At 31.5% G+C, this 18,686-nt stretch overlaps 2 protein-coding genes across 3 annotated transcripts in view; one reads left to right on the top strand and one right to left on the bottom strand.

Moving 5' to 3' along the window:
• hiw (MYC binding protein highwire) overlaps positions 1-18,686 on the top strand; it is a 415,280-nt gene that overhangs the window by 206,377 nt on the left and 190,217 nt on the right. The window lies entirely within an intron of this gene.
• The window catches only part of be (ben), a 156,186-nt gene that overhangs the window by 35,096 nt on the left and 102,404 nt on the right, over positions 1-18,686 (bottom strand). The window contains exon 2 of the mRNA XM_072541010.1: positions 48-295. Within this exon, the coding sequence (XP_072397111.1) occupies positions 48-295 (248 nt within the window). The remainder of the gene's footprint in view (positions 1-47; positions 296-18,686) is intronic.

Genomic DNA, 18,686 nt, shown 5'->3' with positions numbered 1-18,686 from the left:
ATAAAAATGATAATTAATTACTTATTTTCGCGAAAATTATAACTCACCTGCAAGTATTCGAATGCACCAGTCTTAATAATTAGTTCATCACAGTTCTGTATTTGAATTAGTAGACTAGAAGACGTAATATAATAAAACGACTTTTTCTCCATCACCACTCTTTGAATTCCATTTAGATAGATGAATGTTAGTGCGGGCACTTCTTTAAACGTTTTGGTCGAGAAAGTTAACTCCCGTCCACCGTAGATGTATATTTCGAAAGCTTCTTTGGGAACGTTGGCATTTTCCAAGTTTACTACCTGTAACAAAACAAAACCGTTAATAATATTCATGATGGACCTATTAGTCGTTTGCAAATATAAGATAATACGTCAGAACAAATGTAAACAGTATCCAGACAAACGTCAAGCTCAAAACATTATGAGAAATGTTTAAAAAATAAAATGTAAAATCCCCAAGACCAAGCAGCATCGTTATGTATGCTAATTTAAAGCCAATGTGGCATTATTTATGGATTATTGCATAAGCTTTTATTTTAAATAGACCAAATCGTCATGTTAAATTATTTTGCTCTTGTATTAAATCTGTGAATAGTCTTTGAAGGCTATCTTCATTTTGGGCTATCAAGATCGTATCGTCTGCGTAACAGATAATTTTAATTTAATTATTCTCCATTCTGTATCCCCTCTCTTTATTGACGCTCTTTATGACTTCATCCATGATTAGATTAAATAGCATAGGGTTTAGTGAAACCTCCTATTTTATTCCATAGTATGTATCTATAGGTTCTTTAAGTGGTCCATCTATTCTGACTTCCATTTTCTTGTTTGGACAGACGTTTTTAGTTGTTTTTATAACATGTGTATTACACATTTAAGTCTTCTATGTCAAATGCCTTCTACAAGTCAAGTCAATAAAATATAGGAATGTGGGTCTATTTTATTCTAATGCTTTCTTTATAATCTGTTTTAAGACGAACATTGCATCTGAACTTAGTTAAAAGCACAGTTGATAACCGCTTAAACTCAAAATACAAAGAAATATACCCTGGGGGCAAAATTAACCGGACACTCATATTTTTACTAAAAACTGGCGTTTAAAAAAGTTTAAGATAATCCCAATTGAGTATTTAATAATAAACAAAATTTAAAAGTCAAATTTATTACTTCCTTCTTCAAACTCAAGAATGTTACACAGAAAAAACAATAAATAATTTAAAAAATTTGAAAATCTGCAAAGAAACAATTTTTTTTAATATAAACATTTTTTATGGAATATTTAGTAGAGTGTATTACATCCAGGAGTCCTAATTACGGCTCTTATTCGATCAGGCATACTTCGGATTAAGGCAGTCTGCTTGAGGGATTTGCTCCCATTCGTCACGAACTGCTTGCTAAAAATCATTCATGGTTTCAAACTCACCATAGTTACGTCGAATACGTCGTGACAGGATATCTCATGCGTGCTCTATTGAATTGAAGTCTGCACTCTTTGGGGGCCGTGGTAATAAACGAATCTCAACTTCATCCAAGTAATCCCGTGTTATTCTTGCGATGTGCGAACGAGCATTATCTTGCATCAGACGAAAGTTTTCTCCAACAAATTCGGCAAATGGCACTACATGATCTTTCAAACATTGCTGACTATATCTTTAAGCGTTTAAATTGCCGCCTTGACTTGTAACAAGTTCTGCATGAGTCTCTAGGGAAATGCCTGCCCACACCATTATACCACCTCCACCAAATTGAACTCTCGGAGTAAAACAACATTGCTAATAACGTTCACCAGCTCTTCTCCATATCCTAGGCCGCCCATCTGATGAGTATCTGTTAAATCTTGATTCATCGGTGAAAAGCACAGCACTCCTTTCGTCAGCACCCCAATTAAAGTGTTCGTGAGCTAAGTGTAAACGTTGCCTCCGATGATCTGCTGTTAATAGAGATCCCGTGACAGGTATTCTGGGACCTTAATCCATATTCATTTAAGCGTCTTCGAACGGTATAAACGGAAACTGTGTTTCTATAACATCTATTAATTGTACTGGTGCTGATAATGTACAATCGCGTAACGTTTGTAATATAAGAAAGCGATCTACAACTTGACTTGTGGTACTTCGTCTACCTTGACCTGGCCTCCTGGTGTATTGTCCTGTTTCCCGAAATATTTGTATTGAATCAAACACTGTACTTCGAGAAATTCCTAAAGCATTTGCGATGTAACGAATGCTCCGCCCATCATCCCGAAAAGCAACAGCTTGTGCTACTTCTTCTGGTGTCATATTTTTTAATGCAAATTTTAGACAGGAGACAATACAAAAATCTACAGCCGAAATTATAATCAGGTACAATAGGTACCACAATAAACTTAAATTAATACAAGGCACTATTTCACATTAATAACAAAACATATGTGTAAAAGTGTTGTTGTTCGCACAAAACATCTAAACAGGTTCAAACAAGAAAAAAACGTAATCGCTAATAAGGCATAAAATACAATTTAAGCAAATTAAATAAGTTTTGATCTAAACACCAACAAAAAACAAAAAAATCTGAGTGTCCGGTTAATTTTGCACCCCAGTGTATAAATATGGAATGAAGTACTAAAAAAATATGGAATGACAATTAATAAATATAAAACAAAAGTTATGGTAATAGAAGAAAATGAAGAAGAAGAAAAGATAAATATAAAAATAGAAGAAGTAAATATAGAACAAGCACGAACCTTTAAATACTTAGGAATAGAATTAGAAGACAACAGAAAACAGGAAACGGAAAATAATAGAGTTAAAAAACGATGAACCTATATTACCCTTTACAGGCAGTAGAAACGAAATATCTGATACAAGTTCGAGGAGTTACCTAATGAGATTACGGAACATTCAAATAAGAGAAGATTTGCAAATAGAGTCTACATTAGAATATAATAAAAATAATGAGAATATTATATATCTTCTTCTTCTGGTTCCTATCCGTTTCGGATGTTGGAAATCATATTCTACCACTGTATTCATCTATACAGTATCACAGCACTTTGTAGGTAATTCGAATCAGTCCACATGATTTTGAGAATTGTTTCTTATATCCGTATTATAAATACTTGTATTCTTTTCTCCATAACGATCCATGGAAAGCAGTAAGTTCTTTAAGTTAAAAAAGTCGATTCTGACTGTTTCCTTACTTTTTGACTGTATCCACCCTAAGACCAGGTATAATTGCGCAATGGGATCGGGATATACTTTTCAAGAACCCAACTGTCCACCTGTGTCTAGTTTCCATTTTCCAGGTACCAGATGTTATTAAAACATAAAGGGCCTTATATTAGAATCTTTTCATCACACCACTTGACACTGTATAGTTGGTTGCCTAACTTTAATCACATAATTTTCTCACCATAACTTTATCTTACATACATAATTTACAACAATAACATTGATGGTTGATACTGTTATAATTTTATTTTATTTCAATTTTTCACAATTTTTAAATAACGTTGGCTTTTGTCTTAAATAGACATATATAGTTACACTGACTGCTCTGTCACAACTTCCGTCATAACCTGCCAAGATTGTCATTTTAATCAGTTGCTTTATTGAAGTCCTCGTAGACATACCGTCTCAGGACTTGCAACTTATTGCAGAGTCATATGTCACCATGTTACCAATCCAACGGTAACTTTACCATCTAAATTGTAAAACAGACATAATGTAAACTAAATTTCAATTAGCAATTTTTAAAGGGTTTGTAACCCCATATTTAGTGGCTACATCCATGTATTAACTTGTAAGTATTAACCACATTTTACACTAACCTTAGTCAAAACTTAAATTATTTCAATTCTTTTTAATTAAGTGGTTAAATACTTTTAGGGTACTGATGATGGAATACTTATTCCGAAAACGTTTTGCCAATTTAACATAGCCCAACTGGGTTTTTTTATATACCTTTTTATAAAGGATTTTATTCAAAATTTTTAATATATGGTATACAGCCAAACACAGGAACTTAGTTTCCTTGTGAATTATTAAGTATTCTTAATATGGCCTCATGGATCAGAGATGTTGGACACATTCCTGAATGATATAAACGATAAAGAAGAGACAATAACATTTACGATGGAAATATATATGAAACTGGATATGATAAACACACATTAACAGATATCTAAATTATATATCAAATCACAACATAAATATTAAAATGGGAATGAATTAATCCTTATAAGATAGTGCCAAAATTAGTTGTTCTAACGAAAATTCGTTCTTAGATGAGAAACATTTGCCAACATCTGTTTTATTAAAAAATAATTATCCTTTATCGTTTACAAATACGTAATTTTCAACAATCGACTGAATGAAATAGAAAAACTTAGAACGAGATCTTGCAGCATACACAAGGAATAATACGAGAAAAATAACAATACTATATATAAAAGGATTATCAAAAAAACTTAAACCGATAGAAAATAAATTTAACAACATTCAAAACAACAAACACATTGAGATAAATTTGATCTAAAACTAAACCTAACAATGAACAAGAAAAAACAAAAAATTGTATTTAGAAAATACTTTGTGAATGCGATCGAGAATTTGATAGATCTCAAATATGTAAACACGCATGGAAAAATGAACATAGGATTCAATGGAACGATTTAAGTATGGTCCTAAATGAAGCAGACGGTAAAAAGAGAAAAAAGCGCCTCTAATTATGCTAAATGAGACCAATTGCGTTGCAAATTCCTCAGAAGAATGCAGTAGGATCTGGTTACCCTTATTAAAAGAGGAAGTCAATAAAAGAAAAATACCGCTATTAGTAAGTCAGTAACATATCGAGGATACATAATTTATGTTTTCAAATAACATACATATAAATTCAGAGTTTGGTGTTTATTGACAGTAAACTAAATCTAACACCAAATACTTACCATGTCGGGATAGTATTATGAGGTTTTTTTCCTGGTTTTTTCCTCATGATTTACTATGGAATCACTAGCAGGAGAATTTTACTGTCATCATTGCGTATCTCAATCAAATGAACTATCTTACAATAAAGTCGTCCCAGAAACGCAACTCAGCAATATTGGTAATATCATTTTAAAGTCATCTACTTTAAAATATATCATATATAAATTTTCAATATTAATGAGTCATATATAAAATTAAATTATTAGAAGAATGTTTCATCAAGTAACAAAATTTATTAAAATAAACTTATTTTAAATTTAAATTGTGGCTTATTCCTAATAAAAATAGTAATCGCATTAAGATGCCACAAGCAAGTAGCTTCAGAACAATATTACCCATTACTTTAGGATCGAAACCATTTTGCAACTGTTTAAAAAACTATAAGAACTTGCAAAGAAGGAACTTTTTGAATAAACAAACAAAACAAGCAAACCTAAAATACAATACTTCAATTGGTTATACTAAGTGTGATGGAACAAACGATCAATGCATATTTTGTAACTAGACAATTTACTAAAATGTCCAGTCATATCCACTCATTAAATCAAGTCCTATAAAAGTAGACTTTCACCTTTTAGAATGAATAACCATAAGGAACAGGCTATCACTTAAAAAGGATTGTTTAATTAAATATCAGTGCAATTTAATTTCACACGGTACGAAACGCTCCCAGTTGCACTTCTTCGAGAAGGTTTTTATTACTTGAAGTTTCACTAGACTAACAGTTTCTTAAAAAGCAATACTGAATACGAACGTCTACTTCCTTTTAAGCGTTGATTATAGCATTCTGTATGCTGTGCAGTAACAGTAACTGAGTAAGGTTTTTAATGCAAAACTTGTTTCTCGGGACATGTTTTTATCTCGTACTCTTTAATGCTCTACTGACATTGAAATACAACGGCTGTTTTAACTATCACCGCCGATTAAAAAGTTTTGCAGATATTCGTTTCATTTTGTGATGTCATCGCACTTAACATTTACATGAATAGCAGCTTTGTTGTTGTAACAATATCGGCTTCATAATTTAATGTACCTTTCCAAGATTTCATTAAAATGAGTCAAGAGTAGTTTGCGAACGTGGTTTATCGTTCATATACGAGCCCCTTCCCATATCAGTTGGCCCAACGTTAGATTGATAAGAAAATTAAATTTTAGAGAATAAAAATAAAAGCGCAGCGTAAATTTTTGAAGTTTTAATGCATCGAACAACATTTTTGAATTTCCTAATTATAGAAAATATTTTATAACGTAATGAAAACTATTGATTAAACAGAATAATAATAAATTTTAAAAAACGTACAGAATATGTAATATTAACAAAAAAAAACGTTTAAAAAAAAAGTTTACCACTGAGTTACCTCCCCTTTATTTTTAATGATATCCACAATTCTTCGTAGGCGAGCGGTTTACCCCTCAAAAGACGCTTAGAAACAGAATATACCGACTAAAATTATTTTTGCATTTCTAATGCACCAAACCTTTTTTATTCGATTCTATATATTTTTCTAAGATGAAATGTATTTTTTTTTAATTTTTACAAGTGGGCCGACAATTGTTATTAACAAATAACTTATACAAAAAAGCAATTTCACCGACTTGCTTCGGAATCAATTTTTTTAGGTGTATCTCATCAAAATAAACACTTTTTCTCTCTTGATAATTTTTCGAAAAATGCTTCCTTTTCGAGTTATTTGCATTTTTTTGTTGAAAAAATGCCTTAATTAGTTATTTTTGGGATTTTTTTTCTAAAAAACTACTAAATGAATTGCAATTCTACAAATAGCTTTATAATCTTTAAACCGTCGAGTACAAGTTAGAATATTTTGACAGTGTATACAGCGCCAGCGGTTGCGGCGATGCAGGAGTGCGGCGCGTAGAAATATTTGTTTAAATTTAAAAAATTAATTCAATACAAATATTACGTACAATTTATTAAAAAAAAGATATTTCTAATTATTTTTATATAGACATATTATAATTAAAACAATTAAAATTAATTTTTTACAATGCTATAATAATGTAATTTTTCTTTTAATATACGTGGGGACTATATTATTGAATGTTTTATTACAGTGAAATACATTAAGCAATATATAATTAATATTTATTGAAAAATATAATAAAATTAAAATATAATATTAATTTTACATCGTTTTCATTGTCAATAATTTGAAAATTTTCGTCAACAGCAACAGGATTTCCATCTAATAAGCTGATTTCATTGTCTTCAATAGAGTCGTCTTTAACATTTTTACAATTCTCTGGTGTACATGCACATACTGCGCAGCATTCTAAATTATAGGAAATACAATTACAATTTTTCGTAGAACATTTTCCGGTACATGAGCAGAAATACTTTTGTAACATATCTAAACTAGTTTTGCCTTCAAAATAATTAAAATCGAAACAATTATTTTCCATTATCCAACCATGGGTTAATGGATCAAGAGATGAAATAATATTGTTTTTTGCTTGAATCCATTCATTTATTTGCCACGTTGCTCTTAAGTAATGTTGTAATAATGCTGGTTTCGAATGTGGTAATTTTTCATTAGATGCATTTTTTAATGCAATATTATATCTTAATTCGCGCCCAATAACAAGTTAAAACAAGACTATATCGTTGGCGCTAATTTAGAATTATCTAAGAAATTTGTAGTGAAATGTAGAATATTTAGTAATTGTAACCTAGTATTTACTTACCTACGTAAATAAAATTAAAATTTCATTTAATCAATTATCAGATATTTTTCAGATATACTTATATATATATATATATATATATATATATATATATATATATATATATATATATATATATATATTACATTATTAAAAAAGTCGAAAAGATTCGAGCGTCTACAGCACCTCAACCGCTGTACACGCTTAGCGGGATACTCTCGAAAGGCATATTCGAAATATTTGGGTCCACGTTTTTAGCGAGATAGAAACCATTTATCCTTATCAAAATATTCTAACTTGTACTCGACGGTTTAAAGATTATAAAGCTATTTGTAAAATTGCAATTCATTTAGTAGTTTTTTAGAAAAAAATCCCAAAAATCACTAATTAGGGCATTTTTTCAACAAAAAATGCAAATAACGCAAAAAGGAAGCATTTTTCGAAAAATTATTGAAGGAAAAAAAGTGTTTATTTTGATAAGATACACCTAAAAAAATTTATTCCGAAACAATTCGGTGAAATTGCTTTTTTGTATAAGTTATTTGTTAATAACAATTGCCGGCCCACTTGTAAGAATTTAAAAAAAATACATTTCATCTTGGAAAAATATATAGAATCGAATAAAAAAGGTTTGGTGCATTAGAAATGCAAAAAGAATTTTAGTCGGTTGATGCTCTGCTTATAGGGGTAAACCGCTCGCCTATCGAGGCATAGTTTTTACCAAGTTCTGACAAAATTCTAATGTAAACGAATCCCATATTTCTTGCAATTTTTCCTTCAATTCGTTGACGGACCTGCCAGAATGTTTTCTCAAAGCTTTTTTCATTTCGCGTCACAAAGTCTCTATCGGGGACGGGACTGTTAGAAACCCATTCCAGAAGTGGTATGCATGCCATGGTCTTTTGAGGTATGACAACCTGCGCCGTCCTGTTGGAAGACAAAATCTTCCGCTGATGTTAAACGGTGTTCCTTAAGCGGTAAAAGAGATTCTTCTTAAATATTCAAATATTTGTCTGTGTTTACAATCTCATCGATAAAATGTAACTATCCCACACTTTTAGACGATATGCTGCCCCAGATCATGACAGATGCAGGAAATTTGACTTTTGATAGAAAACTGCATTTTTCCTGCGAATAACGCGACTCCTACCGTCTCCAACACACACTTCAAATCTGGACTCATCACTACATTGTATTAAATCCTATTACGACTGAGTCCAATCTTTATGCTTTTTTGACCATCTTAGTCTATTTTTCTTTTGTTATAATGTTAAAAGTGGCTTTTCCTTCGTACTCATTTTTTCAACTATAAAACTCACTTGTTAAGTACCAAATCCTAATTTGTTGGCCTCTCGATGACATGTTGATCTAGAAACGTGTCTTCCAATAACGTCATTCCATAAAACGCGTAACTCCATATAATTTGCTCGTCGATTTTTCACTATAATGCATCTTAATGCCCTTCGATCTACTTCGGTTATTTTACTTTTTCGTACATTTCTAGGTTTTCTGACGACCGAACTTGTAGTTTTATATCTTCTGACTATATTTCTTACACTATAGCGTAACAATTGCAACATATTCGCGATTTTCGAATTGGATTTTCCAGAATTAAAAAATCTAATAATGATTGAACAAATTTTCTCATTGATAACTTTGCTCGACCCATTGTACAATCCATAAACGGCAAAAAGCTTTATAAGACTACAAAATACAGTTGACATTAACTGACAATATTATTGTTTTGATGTCATTTTTGATATTACGATACTTTTTTATCTCAACGACTAAAAAGAAGGAAAAGGATGGAACTTATTCATAGAATCAATCAAGAAGAAGATTGATCTACTTCCACACCCATGTTTGTGTTAAAAATACAATTCGGCAGTTATATTACATTCGTTAAGGTCATCTACCGTCATCTACAAGGCAACCCTTCGTACCGTGCCTACCTTTTCATTCAATGTTCCAATTGAAACATTCTGTGGGTCATTGGTTGTGATCTTCACGCTCGTTAACCTTTCACACACATTAAACCCAATAAAGAATACGCGGTAACAGAGGCATACATTAGACAATTGCCATGAGGACTAAAAGTATTAGTTAATATATAAAATAAAGCAAAGAGACAAATACCATGAAAAAACCAAGCAATATTTTTGTATTCTCAAAAAAATTGGAAAGATGAAGGAATGAAATACATACAGGGTCTTCCAATATAGACTTCCAAACATTGATAGTTGGCATAGACGGTATTGTTAAAGCTATATCTGTCAAATTGGCTGTTAATTAATCAGTCTATTTTTGTCAAATCAACATGGATGGATATACTGTACCGTAATTTCGGGTGACTTCGACTCACTTTCGAAGTTTAAATGTAGATTTCAGTATTCTGAATATATAAAAGTATGTTTCTTTATTTATTTGTTTTTGAGTTTTTGACTACTTTATTACAAAAATTACACTAAAACACAAAGAAGTGCTTACTTTATTATAAAAAAAAAAAATAAATATGTGGTGTGCAAAGTCACCTGCTAGTGGCGGGTGACTTTGTCTTAAGCTACATTTTACATTTAGTCCCTGTGATTATTATTGTTGGGCTAAAGTCACCCTACAAGATGAATCAGAAACAAACATTTTGTTAGGTATAAAAATTTTTATTTAAATTTCAAACAAAAACTTTCAAACTTTTCAAACTAAAACTAACATGAAACTCTACGCAGGGCCCTAAGTTCACAAAAAACATAATTTCTTAACAAAAAAATGAACAATAAAACGATTTACAAGCTTTTTTTTAATCTGGAAAGAAATATCGGTTATCTCCAATGGCTCTGTAAAAACAATATTACCCAAGTGATAGGATTTTCTTACGGCGACTTTGGGCCATTGCCATAAACCTCTTTCACCCAGTACCATTACTTGCACCCAACGTAACAGTTATTTAGTTTAATTAAGAAGTCTCCAACTCGAATGGGAAACTCTTATATATCTTCATTATTCCTATAGCTCTCATTAGATGCAGATTCGACGTAGTATCTGCAGTGTTTCCAAAATCTATTGAAACGTTGTGTTTTTTTTACCATCTTATGTTTAGGCAATTCACTAGAGCCAGCTGCAGCAATGGTCGCTTGTTCAGTGATTTCTCGATCTAGGCTACTGCCAAGTACAACTTCGTTATTAACGTCTCCGAGGAGCTCATTTTGTGGATTTTCTTTCTCTGTTTTGATTATTAGCTGTTCAGTTTTCCTTCCAATGTTACGTTTTGCTGCCATTCCAGTTTTCGTTTTTCATTTTCTTGTAGTGCCATTTTCTTTTACTGGCTTCTTCTTAGCCGCTTTTTTTGCAACTGCAGCATCTTGTTGGCTTTTAACATCTTCAGAACAGATACTTTTTCCTGCTGCAATTTATATTTTTCTTTTTCTTTTAACAACTCTATCAGCTGTGGACTGTAATCTTTTTTCTGCAAGAAAATTTAAAACAACGTTACTTACTTACGAAGTTACTTGCGCAACATCAGTTTAATAGTTTGGAATTCTGGTTAGTACTTCTGCGTTTAAGGGAAAAATGCCACACTTTCCAAATTTTTTCCGCCATTTACACTAATTATTTCAACCAGTTTTTTCAAAAGGGTGGGAAAGGTACTTTTTGGGATTAAGTTGGTGTTAACATTCAGTGTTTCGTATTCTACCAAAATATTTCACCAAGCTATTTTCATCGGTCGGAAGTAGGCGACATCTAATGGCTGTGTTAGGTGCGTAGAATTGGCAGTAAGACACACGAATTTAATGTTTTCTGCTTCACAAAGCTATAAAACTTTTAATGATATATGGTAATGGTTGCATTTTTTTAGCGCCTACAGCACCTCAACCGCTGTACACGCTTAGCGGGATACTCTCGAAAGGCATATTCGAAATATTTGGGTCCACGTTTTTAGCGAGATAGAAACCATTTATCCTTGTCAAAATATTCTAACTTGTATTCGACGGTTTAAAGATTATAAAGCTATTTGTAAAATTGCAATTCATTTAGTAGTTTTTTAGAAAAAAAATCCCAAAAATCACTAATTAAGGCATTTTTTCAACAAAAAAATGCAAATAACTCGAAACGGAAGCATTTTTCAAAAAAATATCAAGAGAGAAAAAGTGTTTATTTTGATGAGATACACCTAAAAAAATTGATTCCGAAACAATTCGGTGAAATTGCTTTTTTGTATAAGTTATTTGTTAATAACAATTGTCGGCCCACTTGTAAAAATTAAAAAAAAAATACATTTCATCTTGGAAAAATATATAGAATCGAATAAAAAAAGTTTGGTGCATTAGAAATGCAAAAATAATTTTAGTCGGTTGATGCTCTGCTTATAGGGGTAAACCGCTCGCCTATTAGATATAATCTATCTACAGTCAGTCATACCATCATCTTAGCACCCCTTTCCTTTATGTATTCTTTCTCTTCCCATTCTATATTGCCATCGTAAGTATGGCATAAATACCTTTAATTTTTTGTGATAGTAACATCATGGTATATATGAGATACTATCAACACATATAATGCTATTATGCAAATGAGGCGGTGCTGATATTGGGGCAATAATAAACATTCTTTTATAACGTCTATATTTTCAAGAAATTTTAATAGACATGTCGTTTTATACATTAATTTAATGTTTGAAATCCTTTTAAGGCTTTTATAAGTACGCAAGACATGATACTCCTTTTTCGATCTTTACAAGTCTTTGAGTCACAGATCCCATTTCTCCCACAACATTCACGCCTATGCGACTCATTGTAACCTTCCGCCCTCATAAACACGATTTGTCTAACTCATTACAACCAGCAGATGGGAGACGTCTGTATCGAATTATATCAATATACAGGAGTAATAAAAGATTCTCACATGCGATTGTCAAGAATAGAAGGCTAAAAGAAATTTTATTAGGTTACACAATTTATAATATATAGGTTACAGTAAACCGATTGAATTTATTAATATATTTTATATGGAAAACTCGTCACAAAATATCAGCAATAAATAGTTGAGATATATTAGACAGTATGTTAGTTTTTTATATATATTGTGTTTCTTTTAGTAATGTAATGGAACATTTTAAACCAAATAATATCCAAATACATTGCAAGGTCCCTTGAGTAATTCCAACGCTCTAGTAATCTTAAGGATGTTGTCTTATTAAAAAAGAAACAACGCCTCTTACGTTGCACGCAATGTTGATGTCTTGGAGAGGGTAGAAAATTAGGGTCATACAAATTTTCGCGTGAGAACACTGTATGTGACACCGACCACTAAACTTTATTATTTAGCAATTCCGTCTTCATTGAAATTTAACGTCAAATTTCTACGGCGCTGCTTCCGTTTTGACTTTACGTTTCTATATAGTTTTAAATCTAAGTGCGAGTAGATTCATATCTTTATAATTTTGATGTATTATTTTATTTCTTGTGTTCCTGACATCTTCTTTCGGTGTGATTTTAGGTCCCCCTAACATTAGCAATTACATTTGGCGAGTTATTCACGATGTTCAGATAATTGGAATAGTTGTTTAGCACTGCGTATTCCTAGACAATTGTGCATGTTCTTCAGCCATTACATCTGCTTCTTTCCAATTCCTTTGCAGTCTTCGATTTTACCTTACATGATAAGCTGAAGGATTCTGTACCGGTCTTTTCTAAGAACATGCCCTAGGTATGAAACTTTTCTTATTTCAATATTTTCAATAACTTAGGGCGTTTGTTCTATTTAACACAACTTTGTTGATCTGCATCATCATCCAAGGTTTTCGGGACTTAATACATTTTTAGAAAAGTTGTGCGGGCTGATTCAATTTTGCATTTGATCTCTTTAGGGTCTAGTTGGTTCGTAATGTAACATCCCAGATATTTAAAGCGATTAACTCTCTCGATGTTTTGTTAATTTATCTCTAGGGAAGCATTTTCGTGAAGTTGGCGACTAAATATCATAAATTTGGTCTTAAAAATATTCATCATTGCTTTTCGACCTAAAGTTGCAACGCCAGTTTTAAAATCATGTTTTAAAATCTGTCTGACGTTTCTTTAAATGTAACATTCGTCGGTTGATCTGTCATCGACTCGTATGACTGCATATTACTTCCAATATAAGTTTTTTATGATACGTAGGTCTCTACCCGCAATTCCTTTAGTTCTTAATATGTTCCTAATATGTCCTTAATATGTTCTTAGTATGTTCTTAATATGTTCTTAATATGTTCTTAATATGTTCTTAATATGTTCTTAATATGTTCTTAATATGTTCTGAATATGTTCTTAATATGTTCTTAATATGCTCTTAATATTTATGTTCTTAATATTATCTTGTTCAAACGCGTTCCATGCTGTACCATATCGAAAACCTTTTCGTAATCGATTAAAGCTGCATAAATACCTCTACGTTGGTCGCGTTATTTTTGGAGAAGTACATTTAAGCCACAAAGTGCCTCACGCGAAGACAGCACATTTATAAATCTAAACTGGGTTTCATCTAGGTCTCTTTCGAAATGATTTCTTATTCTTTCATAAATAATGCGAAGAGAAATGTTGTATACTACAGACTTCCTACATCCAATCATCAGGTATTTCACCAGTGGTATAAACGTCATTAAAAAGGTTAACTAGAGCACTGATGTGGTCCTCTTGTATATCATTTTTAATAGTTCAGCTGGGATGTGTCTGATCCAGTTGTTTTCTTAATTTGGCTGATTTTATTGCATGAAGAACTTTAGATTTTAAAATTGCTCTGTATGTTTGGCCTGTCATCTTGAAACAGTTCAGTTATATAGTATTTCTCGTTCATCAATAATAGACACTTCAGAAACTTTATTGTGCATATTGAACACGTCATGTTTCTTTTCTAATTCTTCCATTTCTGAACCTCTATACGCAGACCACGTTCTATAAGGTCTAATATTTCTTCCGTCATCCAATGTTGTATCTTGAATCCATTAGTTACACTATCTTCTTCAAGTATCTTGGTCTAATTTCTCATTATCTTCATGTAATTGTTTACATCACTTTTGATTTTATTTTTGTTACCATCTAAAATAGTAAAATTCTTTTGCTGATGTTTTTTCTCTATTCGTTGTAGCCTGATGTAGTTGATTGATTTACTATGAAGAGTCCAAATTATCTCCGGGTCGTACAATATACGCAAATGTATGGAACAATGGAACGCTTGAATGATTTCAGAAACGGCTAATAGGATAATTATCAAATTATTTTATAGGGGTTGTGTAAAACGGTCCAATTTCATATGGTATTTGCGTTATTGTCAGATCTCCTTGGTTTCTAATAATATTCGAAATTTTCGTTTTCACGTGGATCACCTTACGATTTTTAGATTACCTAAGTAATTCTGACCAGTTTCAGAAATAAAATGATCTTAATATCAAATGCTATTTAATATTAAGATATAATATCAAATATCAAATAATTAAGATATAATTAAATTAAATTAAATTATTATACAATAAAAAAACTATTTTTCAACATTTTCTCTGCAATAAAGTTAAAAATTTAAGTTCAGGTGCATTAATTCCATACATTTTAATAATTATAAATTTAATGAAACAATTCTAAATAAATTTAAATTTTAAAATCTACTGTGAATTTTGAAAAATGTTAAAATCTAATTGAGTATACTAAATCCATAAAATTTTCCATATTATATTTTTATCGTATGTATGAAGAAAGTAAGCTCTTTTATCTCTAAAAAAAGTATATTTTATAAAACAATTTATAGTAATTTACAGTCGTTGTAAACTGCGCCTAGTACGGACGCTTATCTTTCCCATTAAAAAGTCCGACTCACGACGTATAATGGCCTTTGAAATGTGGGTATATCGTAGAATGATACGCATACCCTGGACAGCACATTGCACAAATGTCTCAATATTGACAGAACTCGACATCAGTACTAGGCTTACCACAATCATCGACCAAAATACATTGAGGTAATTTGGACAAATTACCAGACGAATGGAAGGCATGGAGAGGTTGGTGGTTGAAGGCAAGGTAGATGGTAAAAGAACCCGAGGAAGATCGCCACACCGATGGTCAGACCAAATAAAGTGCGCTACCGGTTACTTTCTGTCTGAGGCAGCACACCGAGTCCAGGAGAGAGAAGAATGGATAGCAATCATTCGTCAAATACCATAACGCCACCACATCCTTACGAAGAATAAAGGATAGAGGAGGAGGACAGTCGTTGAGTTGCTTCAAATGTAGGCAACTTACAGTTGTTCTAAGCAATACGGAGAGCTGAGATATTATTTCACTTAATATTTCCTTAAAGTAACGAATAGAATTCAATATTATTCAATATTAACATCTCAAATTCAAAGTAATGATTCTAAATGAATTTCATTATTTACTGAAAATCGAGCAACATTATTTAGTGATTTTATATTTGAAATTATTATACAATTTCAAAAATATAAAAAGTAAACCTTTGATTTATTGTTTTATGCAGTTTTATTTTGCATGTGTTAGTAGTGAATAACGACAGACATTACCAGTTATTGCTCGGTAACACAATTATTTTTATGGGGAAATGTCATTATGTGAGACATATGAGACAAATGACTTCGATTGGTAGGATTTTGATGGTGATGATGATGATGACGGGTGGAGCGAACGGTATTTTCTTTATGAGAGATTTCCAAGTCCATAGTAACCAAGTCTAGCCACGTCACCATCGACGGTATAAATGGCCCATTCTCTATTCCCAGCACCAATAATACATTGATTAGGTGATCAGTGTAATAGTATCTGGGGGCTCGGGAGACTGATACCTCAGAAGCCCTGACCATCGAAGAGGATGTCGAAAGCTCGGCGCAATGATAATCGACGCGGTTTAACCCGGAAGACTGTTGAGTTTAATATTAAAGCCTTTAATAGTATTAATCTTAGCTCTAGGCTTAAATATATATATATATATATATATATATATATATATATATATATATATATATATATATATATATATATGCATATTTCATAATTTCTTCGTGAACAAATTTATATAGATCAAAAACAATATATCACACATCTTGACAGATTATTTTGGTTCGTCGATTTTAAAACTTATTCATAGCTGCATCATTTGAAAAAAAAAATGCGTAATCAAACAAAATTAGAAACAGTTTGTCAACCTCCAAATGTTATCTTAACAATACCACTGTGAAACCTTTATGAGTAATAAAAAAAATATAATGAAACACTACTAACCACGAAATGTTGGCAGAAGTATAGAAATGCGATACAATGGTTCCAAATAGAAATCTTGTTCGTTGGATATGAATAAAATCTAAATTTATAATTTAATTACTGTATAACATGGCCTGTGTCATTGTTGCGTAAGTGTTCAAGCTATTATGCCATTAAGTGCATTGGAATTATCTCCGAATCTGCTTCTGATTTATTATAATACATAAATAATAATTATTGTATGTTTGGTCTATATTTGAATAGAATTGTTTGTATTAACTATGATAATTATATGGCTGAGTCAACAACATAAATTTAAATAAATTCTGCTGAAAACCATTATGAACAAAGCAATATTATACAACAAACAAGTTTTCGATTAATGGGGAACAAATGGCGATATGCAAGTTGCAGGAAAAAGTTTGAAATCCACCTTTTTTTTGGTTTCAGTCATAATTTAGTTTTGTATAGTTTTGAGGTTAGAATTTCCTACATTAAATTTGAAGTTTAATGGAACATTTAGAGGAACTTCTTTTATCTAACTAGAACCATTCTGCGGTATACCCAAAAAGCTACAATAATGAAAGATTACTGAGAATGAAAATAGAAACTTAGTGCAATCTATTCAGAAAATGGTACAGGTCAAAGCCAAGCAAAAAGGTTATTTCAAAGGAGTTATCCAGAGTAATCTCAGATGTTGTCACAGATATCTTTATAAAATGATCAAAGTAAATAGACAACATGCAGATTCTGTTAACGTGCAGAGGAAACTGCCAAACTTATTGTATGAAATTGTAGGATAATTATTGTTCGCCAATCGCCAAAGCCATAAAGCCTTGGAACTGATCTTTTAAAACCTGATCAAGTTTCCCAAGTTTCTTATACCTCGCGTTGCTTCAAGATTCTCGAGTAAAAAAGCTGGAAAAATGTGGTAAATTCAACTTGTTGGTAAACATTAACCAGTTTGTTTAATAGAGTTATGAAAGTGGGACAAATCCCAGACCAATGGAGGGGCAGTATATAAACACTTGTTTATACACATTTCTTAAGTATATACTCAATAAGAAAGGTGTTTCTGGTGAGTATATGAAGACTCTGAGATATATTTATGGGTGAATAACGACTAGTGTTGGAGCAGGTGTGGAAAAACTTGATAAATTTTAAGTAAAAGTAGGATTGCATCGGGAGTCAGTGTTTAGTCCTTACTTATTCTTATTAATGATGATGAATTGTTTCTTTTTTGTGTATTGGTATCACTATGAGAAGGCATTTCTTCTGTCTCCGATATTTTGTAAGTTAAGTTTTGTTATTCCATTAATTCCTGGACATTGCCGTTCTTTAAATTTGCAATTTCTCTTATTTTTTCTGGTGATGGAGGAATAAAATTATTTAATTTGTTGTTCTTTTATTTCTTTTTCCTCCATCGCTTTGTGTTATCCATTTAGTATTTCCTCGAAATGTTCTGTCGAGTTGACAAAGCGTCAACATCAAAAATTAAATCCTCTTTTTTTTTTATCTTTTACGAAAAATATTTTATTCTGTGTGTCATTGTTGTTACTTTTTATTTCTTGAAAGAAATGTTTAATGTCCTTTTATGATTCTTGTTTCAAAATTTTGTAGTCCGGCAAGTTGCTCTAAATATTTCATACTTTATTTTGTCCTTTGTCTTTCCTATTTGTAGTATCTTTTATTTGGCTATCCCTCTTTTCTTAACAAATTCTTTGTAATCGCTATCAAACTACTCAGTTTTATTTTTAAATTCTATTTTTCGTCCCTTTTCCTTTTCTTGCAACTCTTTTATGTTT

Source organism: Diabrotica undecimpunctata, chromosome 8 (genome assembly GCF_040954645.1).
Source record: "Diabrotica undecimpunctata isolate CICGRU chromosome 8, icDiaUnde3, whole genome shotgun sequence".
Classification (NCBI taxonomy): Eukaryota; Metazoa; Arthropoda; class Insecta; order Coleoptera; family Chrysomelidae; genus Diabrotica; species Diabrotica undecimpunctata.
Note: the sequence above shows the minus strand (reverse complement) of the source record. Positions and strands in the feature narration are given on the sequence as shown.